General features: G+C 35.7%; 2 protein-coding genes across 2 annotated transcripts in view; one reads left to right on the top strand and one right to left on the bottom strand.

The window, feature by feature from the left end:
- The window catches only part of LOC137393298 (uncharacterized), a 34448-nt gene extending 23809 nt beyond the window's left edge, over window positions 1-10639 (top strand). Inside the window, exons 7-11 of the mRNA XM_068079784.1 lie at window positions 767-886; window positions 2912-3091; window positions 4752-4869; window positions 7422-7569; window positions 9936-10639. Of these exons, the coding sequence (XP_067935885.1) occupies window positions 767-886; window positions 2912-3091; window positions 4752-4869; window positions 7422-7569; window positions 9936-9948 (579 nt within the window). The 3' untranslated portion in view covers window positions 9949-10639. The remainder of the gene's footprint in view (window positions 1-766; window positions 887-2911; window positions 3092-4751; window positions 4870-7421; window positions 7570-9935) is intronic.
- A 2366-nt stretch (window positions 10640-13005) lies between these two features.
- On the bottom strand, window positions 13006-17914 carry LOC137394001 (uncharacterized). Its single transcript, XM_068080717.1, has 8 exons — window positions 17520-17914; window positions 16482-17142; window positions 16161-16266; window positions 14757-15159; window positions 13882-13981; window positions 13493-13639; window positions 13197-13369; window positions 13006-13060 (listed from the first exon to the last, which is right to left on the bottom strand). Exons 1-8 carry the CDS (start codon window positions 17912-17914, stop codon window positions 13006-13008), a joined length of 2040 nt encoding a protein of 679 aa, XP_067936818.1.
- Between the last annotated feature and the right edge of the window lie 294 nt (window positions 17915-18208).

Here is an 18208-nt window from a genome sequence, read left to right on the forward strand (position 1 = left end):
TTACTGTTCTTGATATGGTTCTAGTCTGAGTTGAAGCTAAATGGAGGGTACTTTTGGGTACCTTATCTGTAAGGGTTATACGTTTGATTACATGGGGGTTGTTTAAACTCCAATTTTATAGCTCTCATAATTGTAGGAGAATTACAGTAGTTTTGCCGCGATTGGGGCTGATTTGGTACGATCGACCTAAAATCAATTGGTTCAGTATACCATTGATCTAATAATTATTGGTTTAAAGCTTGTGTTCTTACAGGAATAGGAATACAAAAGCTTAAAACAAAGTTTTATTTACTGTAGCATCCACCATATTATATATTTATATCATATTATATTGCATATCCACCATGATAAGCAATATTATATATATACTGCGAGATCAACATATTAGTTCATGCCCAGCACTTGGAGAAACTGTATAATATTTTTATTGTTCTTTGTGCTGAAACGGTCAAGATTCTCTCTTCAAGTTCAACATCTTTTCTCTTGAGTTGACCGTTAAATCCTCATCTAATAATGGATTCAATCTGCAGCAAGCTTTTTCTTTCGTACAGCACAGTTTTACATACAGGTGAATGCTGAAAAGGCCTTGGGGATAATAAAAACAGTGGAAGTCGGAATAAAAAAAATTGGCACAAATTTAATCTGGCCAATTGTATATTTGGACCAATCGTCCGGGACTAGTGTTACTCTTAGTGAATGAGACGTTGAAATTATTGATTGTATTGTGAATCTAGAAATTGTACAAGTTCATGGTCTCTTCTTGCAGAAAGAGTTTCGAGAGGCACATCCATATGATATTTTGCCTGTGGAAGTCAATGACGTGATATTTGCTATCCACGCTCTTTGTGTGACCATTGCTACCATCGTGCAAGTGTTTATGTATGAGGTAAGTGTGTGCAGACTCATGTACATGTATTAAACAGGTGTGAGACTCCATATTTGTGTATGTAGAAGCCAGTTGCAATATTTTTTGAAATATTTTTTATAGTTCGTATTTGTTCACATATATAGTTCATATAATAGTTCTTATATTTTGCAACACTGGAGAGTACAAATTACTTACTAGTTATGTTAAACCTACTGGTAAATTTTTTATTTGGTTTCAAACTCACAAATTGATTATTTTAGATAAGTGCAAGTTAACATTCTTTACTAGCAAATAGCTGCAGTGATGAAAATGTGAATACATTTTACTAAATTTGTCAGTAGAATGTGTGAGTGAGCTATTTCTTTGGAATAATATTCCATTCATTTCTAATAAGAGCACTTGGCAGTTATTCTATATACTCTGTGTGTTGAGTCTTACTACAACAAAAGTAAACAAATAGATTTCTAATCATTGGTAGTGCCACGTCTGTATTTAGTTTTCAATGCAGGAGTTTAACTTTTGGCTGAAACTTGATCTTAAGACATGTTGTTGCTGTCTGACAGCACAATAGTTTGTTGTTGAACGATGACAGATGATTAGTTTTTTGTAGACTTACGTGTGAAAATTTCCTTTGAGTTGTTAAACTTTTTTTTCAACTTAACTGCAAATATAGCGCACTCATCTTTTCACCTGTTTTTTAGGGTCATTTTTTCATTTTTATAAAAAAAATAAAAAAATTATTTTTTTATTCTTTTGTCTGTTATTTTTTATGCATGAGGTTAAAAACTATATTTGATACAGATCTAGATGCTTAGCTTCATTAGCTTATATTGATAGCAAATGTCTATTCAAACTGGTCTCCCAAAGTTCCATTATCAGCGAGAGTCAATAAAATGTATCATACTAAAAGCCCATCTACCATATGTAGTGTAGGTATAGGCTGTGGCTACACACGCTGACCTACTAAATGACTCATTGCATTAATACAATAGATTGACCGATCTTGCCATGCTTCAGCCAGGTGAAGGCTATGAAGTTTTGGCTGGATTTTCGGAAGACCCTGCCAAAACCTCATGGCTCAAGGGTATAGCAGTGTAAACAGCTGTACAAAAGCTATTGCCATTACAAATCTTTGATGGCCCATAATACATAATCAATATATAATCAATACACTAACGATACATCAATAAAAATTATTTATAATGGTACAGTTTCTGAAGCGGTCTAGTGAAGTTGTAAGATTATGAAAGAAGGATCTCGGTTCTCTCCTCAGCGTATCTTCACTCACTATGACTATCTACAGAACCAGCTTTATGCATGCTCTTTCTACTCAATAATAAAGTGTTTGCGCAAATTTCACGTTGTTTTCTTCTGTATTTATGTAACAAGGCGTAAACCTTGTATAGCCTATTATCATTTATCTTATCATTTATCTGGTTTAAATAAATGGCAAATTTGACGTTACCTTTTAAAGATGAGCTAGCACAAAATTTTAGTAGATTTTAACAAAAGGTATCATTATTTTTTTTGATCAATTACGATTTTGTTTGAGGTGATCTAATTGCCAAGATGTTTCAAGATTAAAATCAATAAAACTCGATCGTAATTAAAACGCTCAGGTCAAGCGAAAATGTTATTACGATGCCTATAATTGTAAAGAGAACGACAGAATAGAGCTTCAAATAACGCTTCAACTTGAATGCAATAGTCGATGTCGATTATCGCAACGATAACAACTAATGACGTCATTTCGCATGTATTTTCCTTCCAAGTGTTTTAACCACAATCATGTTTTATCGATTTCAATCTTGAAACATCCTGGCAGTCGTTTATCTCAAGCATTAAAAACAATCGCAAATGCTAGAAAAATTCCGATACTTTTTGATAAAATCTACTAACATTTTGTATAAGATCATCTTAAAGCTGGTAAAAGATAATCAGTGTTTGTGTTGAATGTTTACCATCTCCATAAGTCTTCTTCTAATCAGAAAAAGGCTCGTGGTGATTAAAATATTCTATGTTGTTCATTATTATTAATTGTAGAGAGGAGGCCAGAGAGTGTCCCATGTGACTAAAGCCATCCTTAGCCTGTGCGCCCTTGCTGCGCTCATATTCATCATAGTAGCTGTGGTGCCAACAGTAACTGGCTTCAACTGGTTAAGTCTGGTCTACGCTTTATCGTATGTTAAACTCGGCATAACTGTCATCAAGTACATTCCTCAGGTAAGCTCTTGCTGAGTTGCTATTATAGTTTCCCTTTACCGCTAGGTGGCAATTTAGCAGAAGTTGGTGAATCCTTCTGAGCTTAGGCATTCCTTGTATAGGTTAGACAGGTGGTGTAGATTAGCATCACTAATTCCTATTGCAAAGACAATCCAACATACTGTAGTAGTGTCATTTTTTGTCATAAATTAGTAGGAAATTGTTGATTTTCATCTTATAGTAGAAAATGGTTAGTCTTTCGGTACCAGTAGACAGTATTGTCAGTGTGACTGTAGTTTTAATATTTTTATTTGTAAATAGTAATCGCTCCCCTTTAGTAATTTTACTTGTATACTTATAACTAGATGAATGCCTGGCGTTGCACAGGTAATAAAAAAGTCTTTGGACAGAAAATTTATTTTTATTTAACATATACAACATTAACCATTCTAACTTTTAAACTTCATATCATGAGAACCGCATTTTATTGCAGTTAAAATAAATGAAGAAAAAAATTGAACAACTATAAAGGTTTTTAAACTTCTTCAAACAACTGTAACTTTTAAATTTCATGACTTGAAATAAGTGTTTCATTGAAATAAATTAGGAAAAAACATAAAAATTTAAAGGTGTTTAAATGTAAATGTGAAATCATTAGCAAGTAATGGCTAAATATAGTCTGTTTTGCTACGATTGCAATGAAAAATTATTTGGTATACAACTACATGATTTTAGTTTGTTTCAGCGTTGGCGTGCAAAAATTTGCATGCCAATTTTTGCACGCCAGTGTTTGCGTGCGAAAATATCGTATGCTATAGGCATACATAGAGTGGTATGGAAACCCATTGTAATTATTTAATGCAATCACCTCCTGGTAAAGATTATCAAAATCATCGTTAAAAAATAGTAACAAAACAATATGTTAACCTTAGCAACTATACTGTAGGTGCCTACAATGACTTTAGTGCATTTTGTGGTTATGATCTGCACGATAATATAAAATTACAATGTACTACGTAGAGAGTTCTTACCTTCGAGACAGACCAATAACATAAACCCTGAATCTAAGTTAAATGAATTTAGCTTACTAAAAACATACTCGAAGGAAGTTTTAGCATGTATTTTAGTAAACTTCAAACTTTGAACTAAAATTTTATCATTTATCCGTTTGCGAATCTGTATTTACCATAACGGATAACGCTGAACTCGCCATGGCGAGCAATGCATATCTATTAAATATCGGATATAATCAGTACACAAATCACCAAATTTTAATTTTGAGAAAATATATTGTTGATATCATGCGGCAGAAAAAATTCGCCCTAACGAAAAAATATCGAGAAAGCGTCGTGTTTTCTAGAGTTAGGCCAAAAAGAATTTTATAGCAGGAGCATCATAACGTGTGGCCGCAATGCTCAAATAATATGTCGTTTAGCGTATGCATACGTTATACGGTATATGATAATGTCATTAATCAATATGCCTTGTATAGCTCAGTGGTGGATTTAAAACTTGCGGTTAAATCTCCAAGAGTTCAAATGTATCAGAATGTGGAATTTTAATCCAAGATTTGTATACCTGTAGCTGGACAGGCACAGCAACACACACAGACACCCAAGCTTTGAGAAATATATATTAATTTTTAGTCTGTGCCATCAATGCTTATCTGACCTTTTTACAGGCGTGGATGAACTTCAAGCGGAAGAGCACGGTGGGCTGGAGTATCGGCAATGTGTTGTTAGATTTTACTGGCGGTTCTTGCAGCATCTTGCAGATGTTTGTTCTTGCCTACAACTTTAGTAAGTCATTCAGTGCCTCTTCAATTGATGCATGTAAACTTGTAGAACGCACTTCTTTAAGCAGGTTTGATTCACGACTAGGTAATTTTCATGTACTTCGGGCTTCGTAGAAGTCAACTAATGTATGCTTGAAGCGACAATATGTTGGTTAGTGATGAAATATGCCTTTACTGAGAAGTCACTTGTTGTATACAATAGGTATTTATATTTCAAACATCTTTCTGTCCAAGATATTACTATGTAGTGTTCTGAGACATTTGGTTGTCTTGTTAGCTGATCGGGTATAAAAAATAATGCTTGATTTCGGTTTATGATTACTCAGTTTTGCTTTAAATTTCCAAACCGCTGTATGTTGAATATGCTGTTACTTTAGGAATACTTTTTGTTTGAATTGATTAATTTTGGATTCTAAGAAACATTGATAAGCATTTTAAGCAATCACATATTGCATTAAAATGAATATATCATATAAACCTATGTAAAAATCTAAATGCAAAACTCAAAATTGCATGTTAAAAATTAAATTAATAAAATGATAACCAGTAAAAATAGGTTTTTATTGTTACTTTACTATAGAGACAGGTAAACAAAAAAGTAGGCTCAGTAATGTATAGGTTTGGAGATAGAGTGAGTGATATAAGTATTTAGCATGACTAATTGTTACTCACACTAAATTTAATTAAAATTAAGGTATTTTTATTGTTTGTAGATTTTATTTTTATTTTCTACATGGTTTTTATACTTGTTTAATATGATTCACAAAATGATTCGAACGTCATAGAGCCAAACAGTGGGAAGACTTTCTGACCAATGTACCGATTTACAAAACTGCAATGTTTCGAGAAGCTTTAGATGTCGAGCGATAAATATTTCTTGGGAGGTTGTGTCAAATAGTTGTCCAAGTTCTACATTGTATGTCGGAATTGGTATGCTAACTTGATGGCAGACCGAGAAATGACTACAAGGGTTTCAGAGTTACTGTCAGTTGGGATTTATTTTCAGAAAATTCGGAAGTCAAACGTAGGAAATGACTTGGTATGTCAGAAAAAATATTTGCCGTACTTTTCGGGCTATTAACCGCACCCCTATATAAGCCGCATCTGCTTTATTTAAAAAAACGATAATAAAACAATACATAGGCCGCACCTTTGTATAGGCAGCAGAACTCAGGATGGTGCTTTTTAACACGGCAGCAACTTTGCTGATTAAAACGGAACAGTACCGTTAGACACTTTTCTGTATTAACTGACGCTTTTTAACCCAGTGCCTAACGGGAGCAGTACCGTTAGGCACTGTTTTGTCTTTTCTTTCGTCGCTGAAGGCGCACTAACCGGAGATTTCGGTATGCGCCCTAGCGGTGATAGAAAAAAACCACAAAATAGCCGCATCCTTTTATAAGCCGCATGGCTCAAAACATCAGAAAAAAGTAGCGGCTGATAGTTTAAAAAGTACGGTACTCAAATGTTACGCCTGTCTTAGAAAATGGGTGTGTTGAGGAGAATGGATGTTGGAGGCTTGACTGTACTTTGCAGCGGTTTTAGTGATTGACATTGATTTCCAAGCATAACAATAGTCAGTACTTTATGAGCCTTAGACAGTAGAATATTCATAGAGTTATGTCACCCTGAAATTAGTGCTCTCATTGTTAACTCAACAATGTATAATAGTGCTCATAATAGTGCTGTTTACAAGCAACCACTTGTAATATTATGGTCTACTAGTAAAGTCTAGCTCACATACACTTCCCAACATATATAAGAGATGCTAAAGCGATGCTCCAAGTCTTGTATGATAGACTGTTGCTGTGTTCACAAAGCGTCAAAATACTGCTTGACAACGCACAGAATTCTAGCGAAACTAAACTATCCCACAATGTTGAAGTGTCATGCCAAAAATAATCTCGGACTCATGCGAACAGCTTGCAAAGTATTGTGAGAAATTTTTTTATTTGAGCGAGAATGCTTCTGGTTTCCTCTTTGCACCACTTGCAGGCGTCTGACAAGCGGGAGCTTTTAAATTATGTTTCTCTACAACTTATGTGTCTGGTCAAGCGCTGCAATCTTTAAAGTAGATCATCCTCTCCACCACTGAAAATTACATGTATATGTGAGCTTGGCTGTACCTACATCTCCTATGTACTTGCATGGCCTGCAGCCATCAAATTAATCACATAGATAGCATACTTCAGCTCTTTTTCACAGAAGGTAATGAACAACGCTACTCACTCTACTTTCCTACTACTACATAATCATATTTCAGAAAATCACAAACCATTCGTCTAAACCTTATCAGTGGACATGAAGAAAAAAGTATAATGCACACAACTTGTATCACTCATCCCCTTCATAGAAATGTTTAAATCTATGGAGCTGTAGGCACAACGTTGCTAGATGAGCGGGGATTGTGGCTATGACCCATTTATCTGGCAATTTAGGATTAGGTTTTATATTGTTTCTATGCCATATAGCTGTGTAGTTATGGTAACTCAACATAGCTTTAGCTAGAAACACTCTTTCATATGTATGTATATTCATCCCGTGCTTTTGTTGCAGATGACTGGGCCTCCATTTTCCTGAATCCGGTAAAGTTTTGGTTGGGAGCTCTGTCCATTATTTTTGATATAATATTCATGGTCCAGCACTATTGCCTATATAAGCAATCCAGGTCATCCTACCAAGACCTCAATGGTTCCACTGAGAGGTTAGTTAATTCTGTTGTTTTGTATGTGTACTTAGTGATAGTTGACTATAATGTTAGTCAACTCTATTGTCTTAGTTATCTCTATGGTTTGCCTATCTTAATTAACTTTTCAAACTTTCCATTTTTTAACATGCTAACTTACCTCAAATGTCAAAAGAGTATCAGAAAGTATTGATATTTTTCTATCATTTGAAATGTTTTTATTGTTTCAAGGTTTCAAGTGATCTGACAGCCGTAATGTTTCAAGATTAAATTTTGTAAAATTAGTTCGCGGTTAAAACGCTCAGACGAAAAAGCCGCACCAACACTTTTTCAAAAATGATGTCAGTAGTCATGCATAATTATTGTTTATTATTGATAAATATACATTCTCATCGGCATCGGGTATTTACCTGTTTACACCGCATTTAGAGGAAAAAAGAGATAATGTATAACCAACAAATCTTTAAAATTATTAGAAACATCTATAGAAATGTATGTGAAGCTATATTTGAAGTTTATACTGACTATAATTAGCAAATACAAAATAAAATATATATCAACAGAGACGCGTAACATTGCAGCTTGAGCACAATAGCCGATGTCATTATGAGAGTGACAAACAGGAGACACGGCCACTTAATTCATTTTTGAGACGTCTTGTCTTCTGAGCGCTGCCAATTTTCTTAGCGCTGCCAATTTTAATTTTAAAACATCCAGGCAGTCAGATCACCTAAAACAGCAAACAAAATCTCAAATGATAAATTAATATCTGTACTTGCTAATAAAAAAGTTTTAAATTTGATGTTAGTAACCCTTTAGAGGTTAGAGAGATTTAGAGATTCCAAACTATGGCGTTTCTGTGATGGCTGCGATTAACTGTTTCTTTTTTAGCTTTGAAGAGCTTGTAATCACATTTCCACATATTTTGCACCTACAACACAACATAGTAAGACATGGTGAACCTTTTGGTACCAAATAGCTGTAATGTGAATTTTATTGCAAGTCAACCTTTAAATGATGGCTAACAATTTGTTGTAAGGCTTTAGTGTTCTAAGCGCATTAACTGATAGTAATCGGAATGTATGACTGAGTTTTGCTCAGTGCCGTTGACTCACACTTTCTTCATTAAAAAATCCTCAAGTTTTTCTTTAAATTTTGTTTGACAAATTAAAAACCAAGTAGATGTTTGTAGCTGATGGAACCCTTATAAATATTGCGTTACAATGTAGCATCATATGATTTTCTACACTTATAGATACGACTTATCTGTTGAATGTAGTTCAAACCAGTGCTTGGCACGAGTACTTTTTGGCCAACGGGTTTTTCGGGTATCGGGTTTGTTGATATGGTTTTATGTCTAAAATTTCCAAACATCAGACATATTTTCAAATTTACAATGCAATTATAATTCTATTCCCAATTTATTTATTGTTTTTTACTATTTTCTAACAATCGATATTCGTGCTCGCAGCCTTTACCCTTGGAAGTTTGAACCCCAACTGTCAGTTTTCAGGCATGGCGTAGGGTGTGTCAAAATCTCTATTGGCCAGAATTCCGGCATTCACATGGCTTTGGTTACAAAAGCCGTTTCTAAGTAACAGTGTAAATCAATCAAATTAATTTTTGCACAAGATATTAGACCAGAAATTTTACTCCCATTTATAAGTTTTCAAATATCTTTACCTACTTCCTTCGTTTTAATAACAAACTTTATTTGAACGATATCGCGAAAAAATTGACACGACTCATTTGTTGGTAGGCCATGAATGATTGTGATGCAAATAAAAAACTTTATAAAACTAATTATAATTTTCCAGTATATTTTGAGTCATAAATAATGATGAACATGTGCTCAATGGATATGATGCTAATGTAAATGTTTTTACGAGTTGTTTAAAATTATACAAACTTTTATAGTTTTAGCCGGAATAATGATAAAGTACTGCTTTTTCTGTTTGATGACATTTGCTGTGGGCTGCCTGACTTTTATACTAGTGTTTTACTTAATATCATTGTATCATGAGCACGTTCAGATATATATAATAAAAGTTTAAAAACTTCAGATCGTTGGACAGATTGCCCAGGGTTGCTAACACGCAATGACAAATAAGGCCAGTGTTCGAAGGGTTAACAGGTTATTAAACAGTGTTTAGAGAGCAGGGCGCAATAGACCGAGTTTTTATCCACTCTATTCGACGCATCCGTGTACCAAAACCCGAACCCGCAAGATCGAAATACTCGCAATTTCTATTACCTGATACTCGAGAGAAGGTAAACCCGCGAGTCCAACGAGTTTTCGTACCCATGCCCAGCACTAGTTCAAACCATCTTCAAATGAAATTGTCGATGATTGAAAGGCTTAGCATTTCTATCCTCTGTTGTAGTGCTGATGAGTGAGACCAAAGACTACTCGCTTAGCTTGGACAATCTGTGGAACCCTAAACCTTCTTCAGTATAAAACCTGGAGTATTTCTGATTGTGTCAGTTTACTTGCAATGCTTGATCAAATCAGCTGCAGGATTTTGCTTTTGTTAGCTGACTATTTTTATTCATGACAAAAAGGTTTTTTTTACTTTTATTCTTATTCATTTGCGAATTCAAAATATTTTATTATGTTGTGCTTAACTACTATTGCCACAAGTAGTGACTGCTACTGTAGTGTAAGTGGTTGCTACAGTCACAATTGCATCAAGCTTGTAACTACTGGCCAGTAATCATGGCATGTGCGCAATAGGGCAATTCCATTCACATATATGATTGTAAATTTTGGAAGTTATTTACAATATTTTGTCATTCTGGTATTTTATGCCAATGCTTAAAACAAACCGAGTCATTTTAACTATTCCTAATTGGAGTTATCAGCTTTCGATTTTAGTATTTATGCTTTGGTGCTTGTCAATTTGCAGCGCTGTAAAAGCTGCCGTTGTCTTAAGTATTGCAGCAGTGCATATTCTATATTATGCATAATTGTTATAGCTTTCTCTGTATATGGTGTTCAAGGCAAAACTGCTCAGTCTATAAGAATTGGCTTGCCTCGCGTTTCACTTTATTCATTGATATATCTTTAACAATACAATGTAAAAAATTATGATATACACTCACAACAAATCAAAAGTATTGTTTTAACAATCACGAGTTTTCCAGTGAAATGTTTGCAAGTAATATATTAAAGAATCTAAGTAGGTTTGACAACTCTGTTAGCGCATACTTTTGAAGGCGCATCTGCCCAAATACACGATACGAATTTAATCTATCTGGAAGATAGATTAACTATCCTTTAACTATGAAGGATCGTTAAAGGATTCATTCCTTTAACGATGAAGAAAGAGCACTCTAGCAATCATACATATAATACATGTATGTGAGTACTAAGATGACTTGGCGACATACCTCTACGTGTTCGCAACACTGTTCAATTACGATCATTCTCTTGTGTACCAAGTAAATCATTATTGTTTTTTTTGTTGACAAAATGCAAAAGAGCAGACATTCACTTTGTGCATGGAGAGTTGAATTACAAAGTCGATAATGTTGTGCAGTACAGCTTCAAAATAAATGATAAGGATGAGAAAATTTGAGAAGTGCTGACGGTCTATCCCTTTAAAAATTATGGCAAAAAAACATTTCAACTGTCATAACTAAGAATTCAAATGAATGGTCTAATCACTAACCAAACCAATGCATTTTAAAATGAATTGGTTATCACCCATTTTTATAAGCTGGTCACTTATACGTTTGGCTGTAACTTTATGCTGTTTGTTTTCATATAATGCTGAGGTACAGTCAATGGTTATGCATCTGTATAAAATGTATATATCTATATACATGTATATATATATATATCTCAAAGTTTGTGTGTGTTTCGGTTTGTCCATCTATAGCTATTAAAATTTAAGAATGAAATATCCGTTTTATGCTGGACTTGATCTCAGAACGTGCAGCTCCTCAGGCAAATATTTTACCAATTAGGCTACTCGAGATTGATGTTTGGTCGATATATGTGGCTATGTGGGTGGAAATACACATATCCTACCGCTCTTATTAGTAAGTTTACTAATAAGTTTACCAACTAGCTTATTCAAATTAGTTATTGGCAATGTGCCAGTCTAATGGCAAGTGGCAAGCAACTACATTACCTGTCACTGTTTATAAGCTGAGTTTTAATTCCCGTGCAACACCAAGCATTCTACAAGTACATGTATAAAAACCCAGCAACTTGAGAGAAATGTTCTCAGCAAAACAATTAAATGTCACAATAATTAATGTTGACAATAAAGTAGCACATTTGTGTTTGTCCCACAGTAAAGGAAATGCTTGTTCAAATTCTCATCATCAATTTACTCGGAGTTTGTTCCATATACAATTTTACACAGTTGTCCTAAGACAATAAAAATGACTTTCTAAATTAAGCAACTGAGGTGCATTAGCGTTACAATGATTCAGTAGAAAAAGTCATAGAGGCTTCAAATTGTATTGACTGGTGTTTTGCTTTTATGCTGATAGCATGAGTAATAGTCAGTGGGGCATTTCTGTGTTTGTCTTTGAAACTCTAATTGAAATATAACTTTGCTTTTATAACTTTGCTTTTATAACTTTGCTTTTATAAGTTTGCTTTTATAAGTTTGCTTTTACAAGTCTGCTAATTAAATGTTTTTGCTTCTGTAGCGTATTTTCTTCAAAATAATGAAATTTTAATCAATGCCACTTACAATTATGAAATTGTAAAATTAAGGTATGCTACTGTTATGTGTGGTATTTAAGGAATTCACACACTCGCACTAACATCGACACCTAAGCACCAACACCGCACTAACATCATTGATTAGTAACTACGATGTCCCGTTCTATCCAGACTATGCTTTTATGATTAGTCTCAAAGGCAAGCCGCCTTGTTTTGTTATAGTTGTCAAGAGTTGAGAGTTCAATTTATAGGACTTGACTCAGATCTTTAGTGCAAGTCTAACTATGCTAGTTCTGAGATGTGAATGTAGCAATAAAAATATTCTTTATTCTCATGAACCAAAACCTAATACAAAGATAGCAAAATTCTAAAATAAAGCAAAGTAACAATAAGTAGTAAAAGCTAAGTAATAAAATATATCTTACGCCAATGGCCATGTCTGTCTTGAACAATGTTGTGGGGTATGTATTTAACAAACAATATATGAGCAGACATGCCAACCCAAGAGTGGGGCAATGCGTGAGATTTGGTTTTGGAGCAATTGATGTATCAATGGTAGTATATATAAAATTGTGGAAATTGGGGCAAAAATCTCGCGCATTTCTCACGCATTTTCATTTTTTCTTAGGAGTGATTGCATGAGTCTCACGCCCAATGCATGATAGTTGGCAGATATGTATATGAGCGCTATCGTTGAGTAAACTTTTATTTAGATTGAAAGCCGATTGGCCGCATGCCAAAACCGGAAACCGAAAGTATAGGTATTACAAACGTTAGCTAACTAAAACCAGAGTACATAGTGTAGACAACTTCAACACATCTCTCTTTCTACAAAAGAACAAAAACACATTCTAGATGAAGCACTACATTTAACATCAGATTTCACAACATGAAAAGTCAATCACTGGTGTACCCTAAATTAATACATAACATAACCATCAAACCGCGATGGACAGGTTCTAACCTGGCTGGTTGAGCTGGTGTGGCAGCAGTGTTTGGATTTGAACAAGCGGGTACAGTGTCACTGTTATGTCCGATATCTCCACCATTTACGTGTGCTGTGCTTGGCTGAGACTCTTCTAGTTCATTGGGAATATCCATAGATATATGTGTTCTGATATCAAAGTCCTTTCTAATCTGTCTACGGTTTCTTCAATATCTAGCATCTGTGTCCACATCTTTCACCACATAACTTCACCCAGTTCTCTTTAGAACCATTGCTAGTAGCCACAAATTGCTAGCAGTGTTTTGTATCCTTACATGGTCTCCAGGTCTTAAAGGTGTGAGGTCTCGAGCACCTTTAAGACCTTTAAGCTCTTTGCTGCTTGGAGACCAACATATGTGCCTGGTTAATGTTGACTTGTTTTCCTTGCTACCTCTGGGGAAGGCAGAAGTGTTCTTGTTCTTCTACCAAGCAGTCTCATTGCTGGTGATGGTATTCCCTCTCTTCTAGACGTGTTTCGATAATGAATCAGTGCCAGATAAGGGTCATTTGACTTGGCTAGCAGACCGTTGAGGATTCCTACTGCACATTCTGCTAGCCCATTTGATTGAGCATACTGGGGACTTTAGGTACGAGGTTCAAATTGCCATGCAGACAAGAAGTCTTTAAACATGCCGCTAGATAACTGAGGCCCATTGTCACTAACCACTTTGAGAGATATCCCTTGTCTAGCAAAGATTGACTTGACACGAGCTGTTACAGTCGAACTAGTTGTATTGTTCAGCTTCCAGTACTCAATAAATCCACTGTAATAGTCCTCAACTATGAGAAAATGTTGATTTTTGTGTTGAAGTAAGTCTATTCCTACAGTCTCCCACGGCAATTCTGGTGTTTCCACAGGCTGTAGTGTCTCTTTTTTTATTTCGCTGATACTGACTACATTTATCACAGGATTGTACAGTATCTATAATTTCTGCTGACATCTCTGACAAGTGCACAAAATCCTTGGCTTTCTTGATGCACAATGTCTGACCAAGGTAAGGCTGGTGTATCACTTGCAACATGTGTTTCCTCAGAGTTCTAGGTACAACAATGTGTTGATCTTTGAATACCAAACCATCATATTCTGTAAGAGAATGTTGTACACACCAATATGGTCTCACATCCTCATCCAGTTCTTTTCTACTATCAGGCCAACCAGCACTAATCACCCTGTGTAGTTTTTAAAGTTGACTATCGCTAGAGGTAGCTTTTCTAAGCTCAGCTTGCTGTTTTTCTGTAGAGTGTAGAACAGGAAGGCAGTTCAGACTTAAAATTTCCTCACCTAATAACTGCTCACTCTTTCTGTATGTAGCTCTGCTCAGTGTATCGGCAATATATAGTTTTTCACCCCACTTGTATGTTACTTTTAGAGTAGCGTCATATGGCATCAATCTCCAAATTAGGTTGAGTAACCTGGGAGGTATCTTGTCAATCGGTTTGCCTAAGATGTTGCTAAGAGGATTGTGGTAAGTTTCAACAGTAAAGTTTTCTCCATAAATGTATCTGTGAAAGTTTTCTGCTCTAAACACAGCAGCTCACATTTCTTTCTCTATCTGAAACCAATCTTTTTCTGTGCTTTTAAGAGCTTTGGAGGCATATGCCACTGGTCTTCCGTCTTGAAGGATTGCTGCCCCAATAGTTGACTTTTTAGAGTCAGCTGTAATGAGAACAGGAATTGTGACATCGTAGTACTTCAAAACAGGCGTTGAGGAAATTGCATCCTTGATTTTTCTGAAGTTCTTATCCTGCTGTTGAGTCCAAATAAAGCCAGAGACTTTCTCAGTCATCATTCGCAGCTCACCTAAATGCTCGCAAAGATTTGGCACAAACTTTGTGAGATAGTTAACCATACCTATTATTCTCTGCACTTCTTTCTTGTCTGTTGGAGGTTCCAGATTGTGTATGACAGAAACATTGCACGAATCGGGTTTTACTCTGTTAGCTGAAATATTACGTCCAATATACTTCACTTGAGATACAGCAATCTGGGACTTCTGTTTGTTTAGCTCCAACCCATGTTGTCTGCATCGTTCTAGCACCAACTTAAAGGTTGACTTGCAACAAAATTCACATTACAGTTATTTGGTACCAAAAGATTCACTATGTCTTACTCTGATGTGTTGTAGGTGCAAAATATGTGGAAATGTGATTACAAGCTCTTAAAAGCTCAAAAGCGAACAGTTAATCGCCGCCATCATGAAACTGACGTAGATCGGAATCAGTTTATTTCTTTTACGTAGTCATTACATTTGGTTATTGTTTTGACATGTGATGTTATCACGTGAATTCAAAGGCCAATAAAAGGCTCAATATAAAACTTCTCGTAGCACTAGTTTATGACAAACACTTCAGGTTTTACCGAAGACCCCTGTATCAAATATAGATGCTCACTACTACAGTTTTGTTTCAGCTTGGTCTAATCGTCTAGTCGTAATCTGATCATGTGGCCCATACTTCGCGAATAATTTCTGCAGCATTTTTCAATTATCACAGGTGACCAACAGGCTCGTCATGTTTATCAGACAATGATATGTACTCCTTCGAGCTAAGGTTAAATAATTAAATGAATTTTTACGGTAGGTTATAAGATATCAGTGCTGAAAGTGACAGCATTACAATGACGATGAAACAGCCGTATAAGAACAATAGACATGGTTTTATTGAATGTGCAAAATATATTTGTGAAAATATTTCGAGGAATGAGGTTGCGTGAAAGTGTAAACAGAAGCCATATTGTACAACTACCTCCCATTTGAGCCATTTTGGAAAGAGATTCTAATCTACAGCGGTCTTGTGATGGCCGCGATTAACTGTTCGTTTTTGAGTTTTTAGGGGCTTGTAATCACATTTCTACATATTTTGAACCTACAAAACGGCAGAGTAAGACATAGCAAATCTTTAGATACCAAAATAACTGTAATGTGAATTTTGTTGCGAGTCAACCTTTAAGTCTCTTAATGTGTTCTTCAAGAGTCTCGGCATATATCAGTATGCTATTCATGATCACTGCCGCACCATCCAGACTTTCGAGTAGCCTCTCTATCGCAGCCTGAAACAGTTCAGGACCAAAAGGTAACCTTGTGAATGCAAATCTACCCAATGGGCCGTTAAAAGTTGTCAAAAAGCTACTAGGCTTGTCTAGTTTCAATTGCCAAAACTCTTTATAAGCAGCTAATACGCTAAAAATTTTAGCATCAGGCATCCTAGCAGTAATGGAATCTATGGTAGGCAATGGGTAATGTGCGGCTTTACAGCTTTGTTTACGATTGTTGGGTCAATACAAATCCTAATGCTACCATCAGGTTTCTTGACCAGCACTAAGCTATTGACCCAGTCAGTTGGCTCAGTTACTTTGACAATGATACTCTGTGATTCGATTTGTCTAAGCTCTTCTATAACTTTATCTTGAACTGGTTCGGGTATCACTCTTGGAGCGTGTACAACAGGAGTGTAGATAGTATTTATTTTTATAGAATACTCAGCCTCAATACAGCCTAGTCCATCAAATACATCTGAGTAATCCTTAAGATGATTGTTACTGTCCGTTTTACTTGTAGTAGAGTATATTTGGTTGAGTTTAGCCAACAGTCCTAGATTAACACATGTTTCACCACCTAAAACAGCTCTTCTACCTTCTGGCACAACCATAAACTTCAGAAGTAAGCTTTTGTCATTTATTCTAGCGGTAGCTGTAACCTGTCCTGATGGCACAAGGTGATCACCAGAGTAGGAATATAAAGTGGTGCTGCAAAGTTGCACTGGTAGGTTCATCTGGCTTACTATTTGTACCGGAAGTGTATTGCCCTCTGCTCCTGTATCTAGCAGCATTGAAACTGTTGTGTTATTGATCTCAATGTCCGTAGTCCAGTCTGTTGGGTTAGGTTGAGAACTATTCACACACTCAACAAACAAAGAGTCACATTGGCTACAAGCAATAGACTTTGGTGAAAAGCAGCATTTCTCAAAATGATTGAACTTGTATCAGTTGCTACAGATCTGTCCTTTTGCTGGACACACATCAAGTGGATGTTTGGTTTGGCTTCCACACCTAGAGCATTTACTTGACTGGTGTTTTCTAGATTGACCGACTCAACGGTACGCACTGTTCTACCGTGCGTACGCACGGTACGCACTAACTGCATCTATTGAGACACTTTCATTACTATTTTCACATTTAACTGCTTCTTCCAAACGCCTAAACATTTCTACAACATTGTCCAATTCAACTTTCTCCATCTGCCTAATTTTCGCAACGATGTTAGCATCGTCTAAGCTTAGTATACCAGAGTGTGTAATATCAACGTTTCGGTCCGCTCACCAAACTCACAATGGCGTGCTCTTTTCTTCAACTCAGTCAGATATTCATCTATAGTAGCATGATTTTGCTTGCAGTTGAGAAAATGGTCTCTTGAGTTAAACAGACTACGCCTTGGCTTGCAAAAGCTGTCAAAATTCTCCAGTACATCAGCAAATACGTTTTTACTTTTGCCAGTTGCATACGTGAATGTTTTGTAGATGTCTTTGCGTCTCTCACCAATAGTCCGCAATAACAGTGCTATCTTGACTTTGTCATCAGCTTTATCCTTGTCAATAGCTGCCAACAAATGTGTAAAGTCTTTTTTGCAAGCCTCCCATTCTGCTGGCAAATCTACTTCTGCCAATGGCTTAGGAGCCAAGAACTGATATCCACTAGCCATAGCAACGTTAATGCAGTCGTAGCATATGTTCCATATATATATATATATATATATATATATATATATATATATATATATATATATATATATATATATATATATATATATATATATATACATGTATACATACATGTATGTATATATGACAATTACATAGATCTGAAAATTACACTAAATTGCCTTGAACGAATGGGCTCAACAAGTTCCTGGAGCTTGTGTTATGGTAGCCTGTCTTGACAAGCTGTTGTTTTGCGTAGTTGTACCCCCGTCGAGCGGCGAGCAACAACAGCTTGT

This window comes from Watersipora subatra, chromosome 4 (assembly GCF_963576615.1).
Source record: "Watersipora subatra chromosome 4, tzWatSuba1.1, whole genome shotgun sequence".
Lineage (NCBI taxonomy): Eukaryota > Metazoa > Bryozoa > Gymnolaemata > Cheilostomatida > Watersiporidae > Watersipora > Watersipora subatra.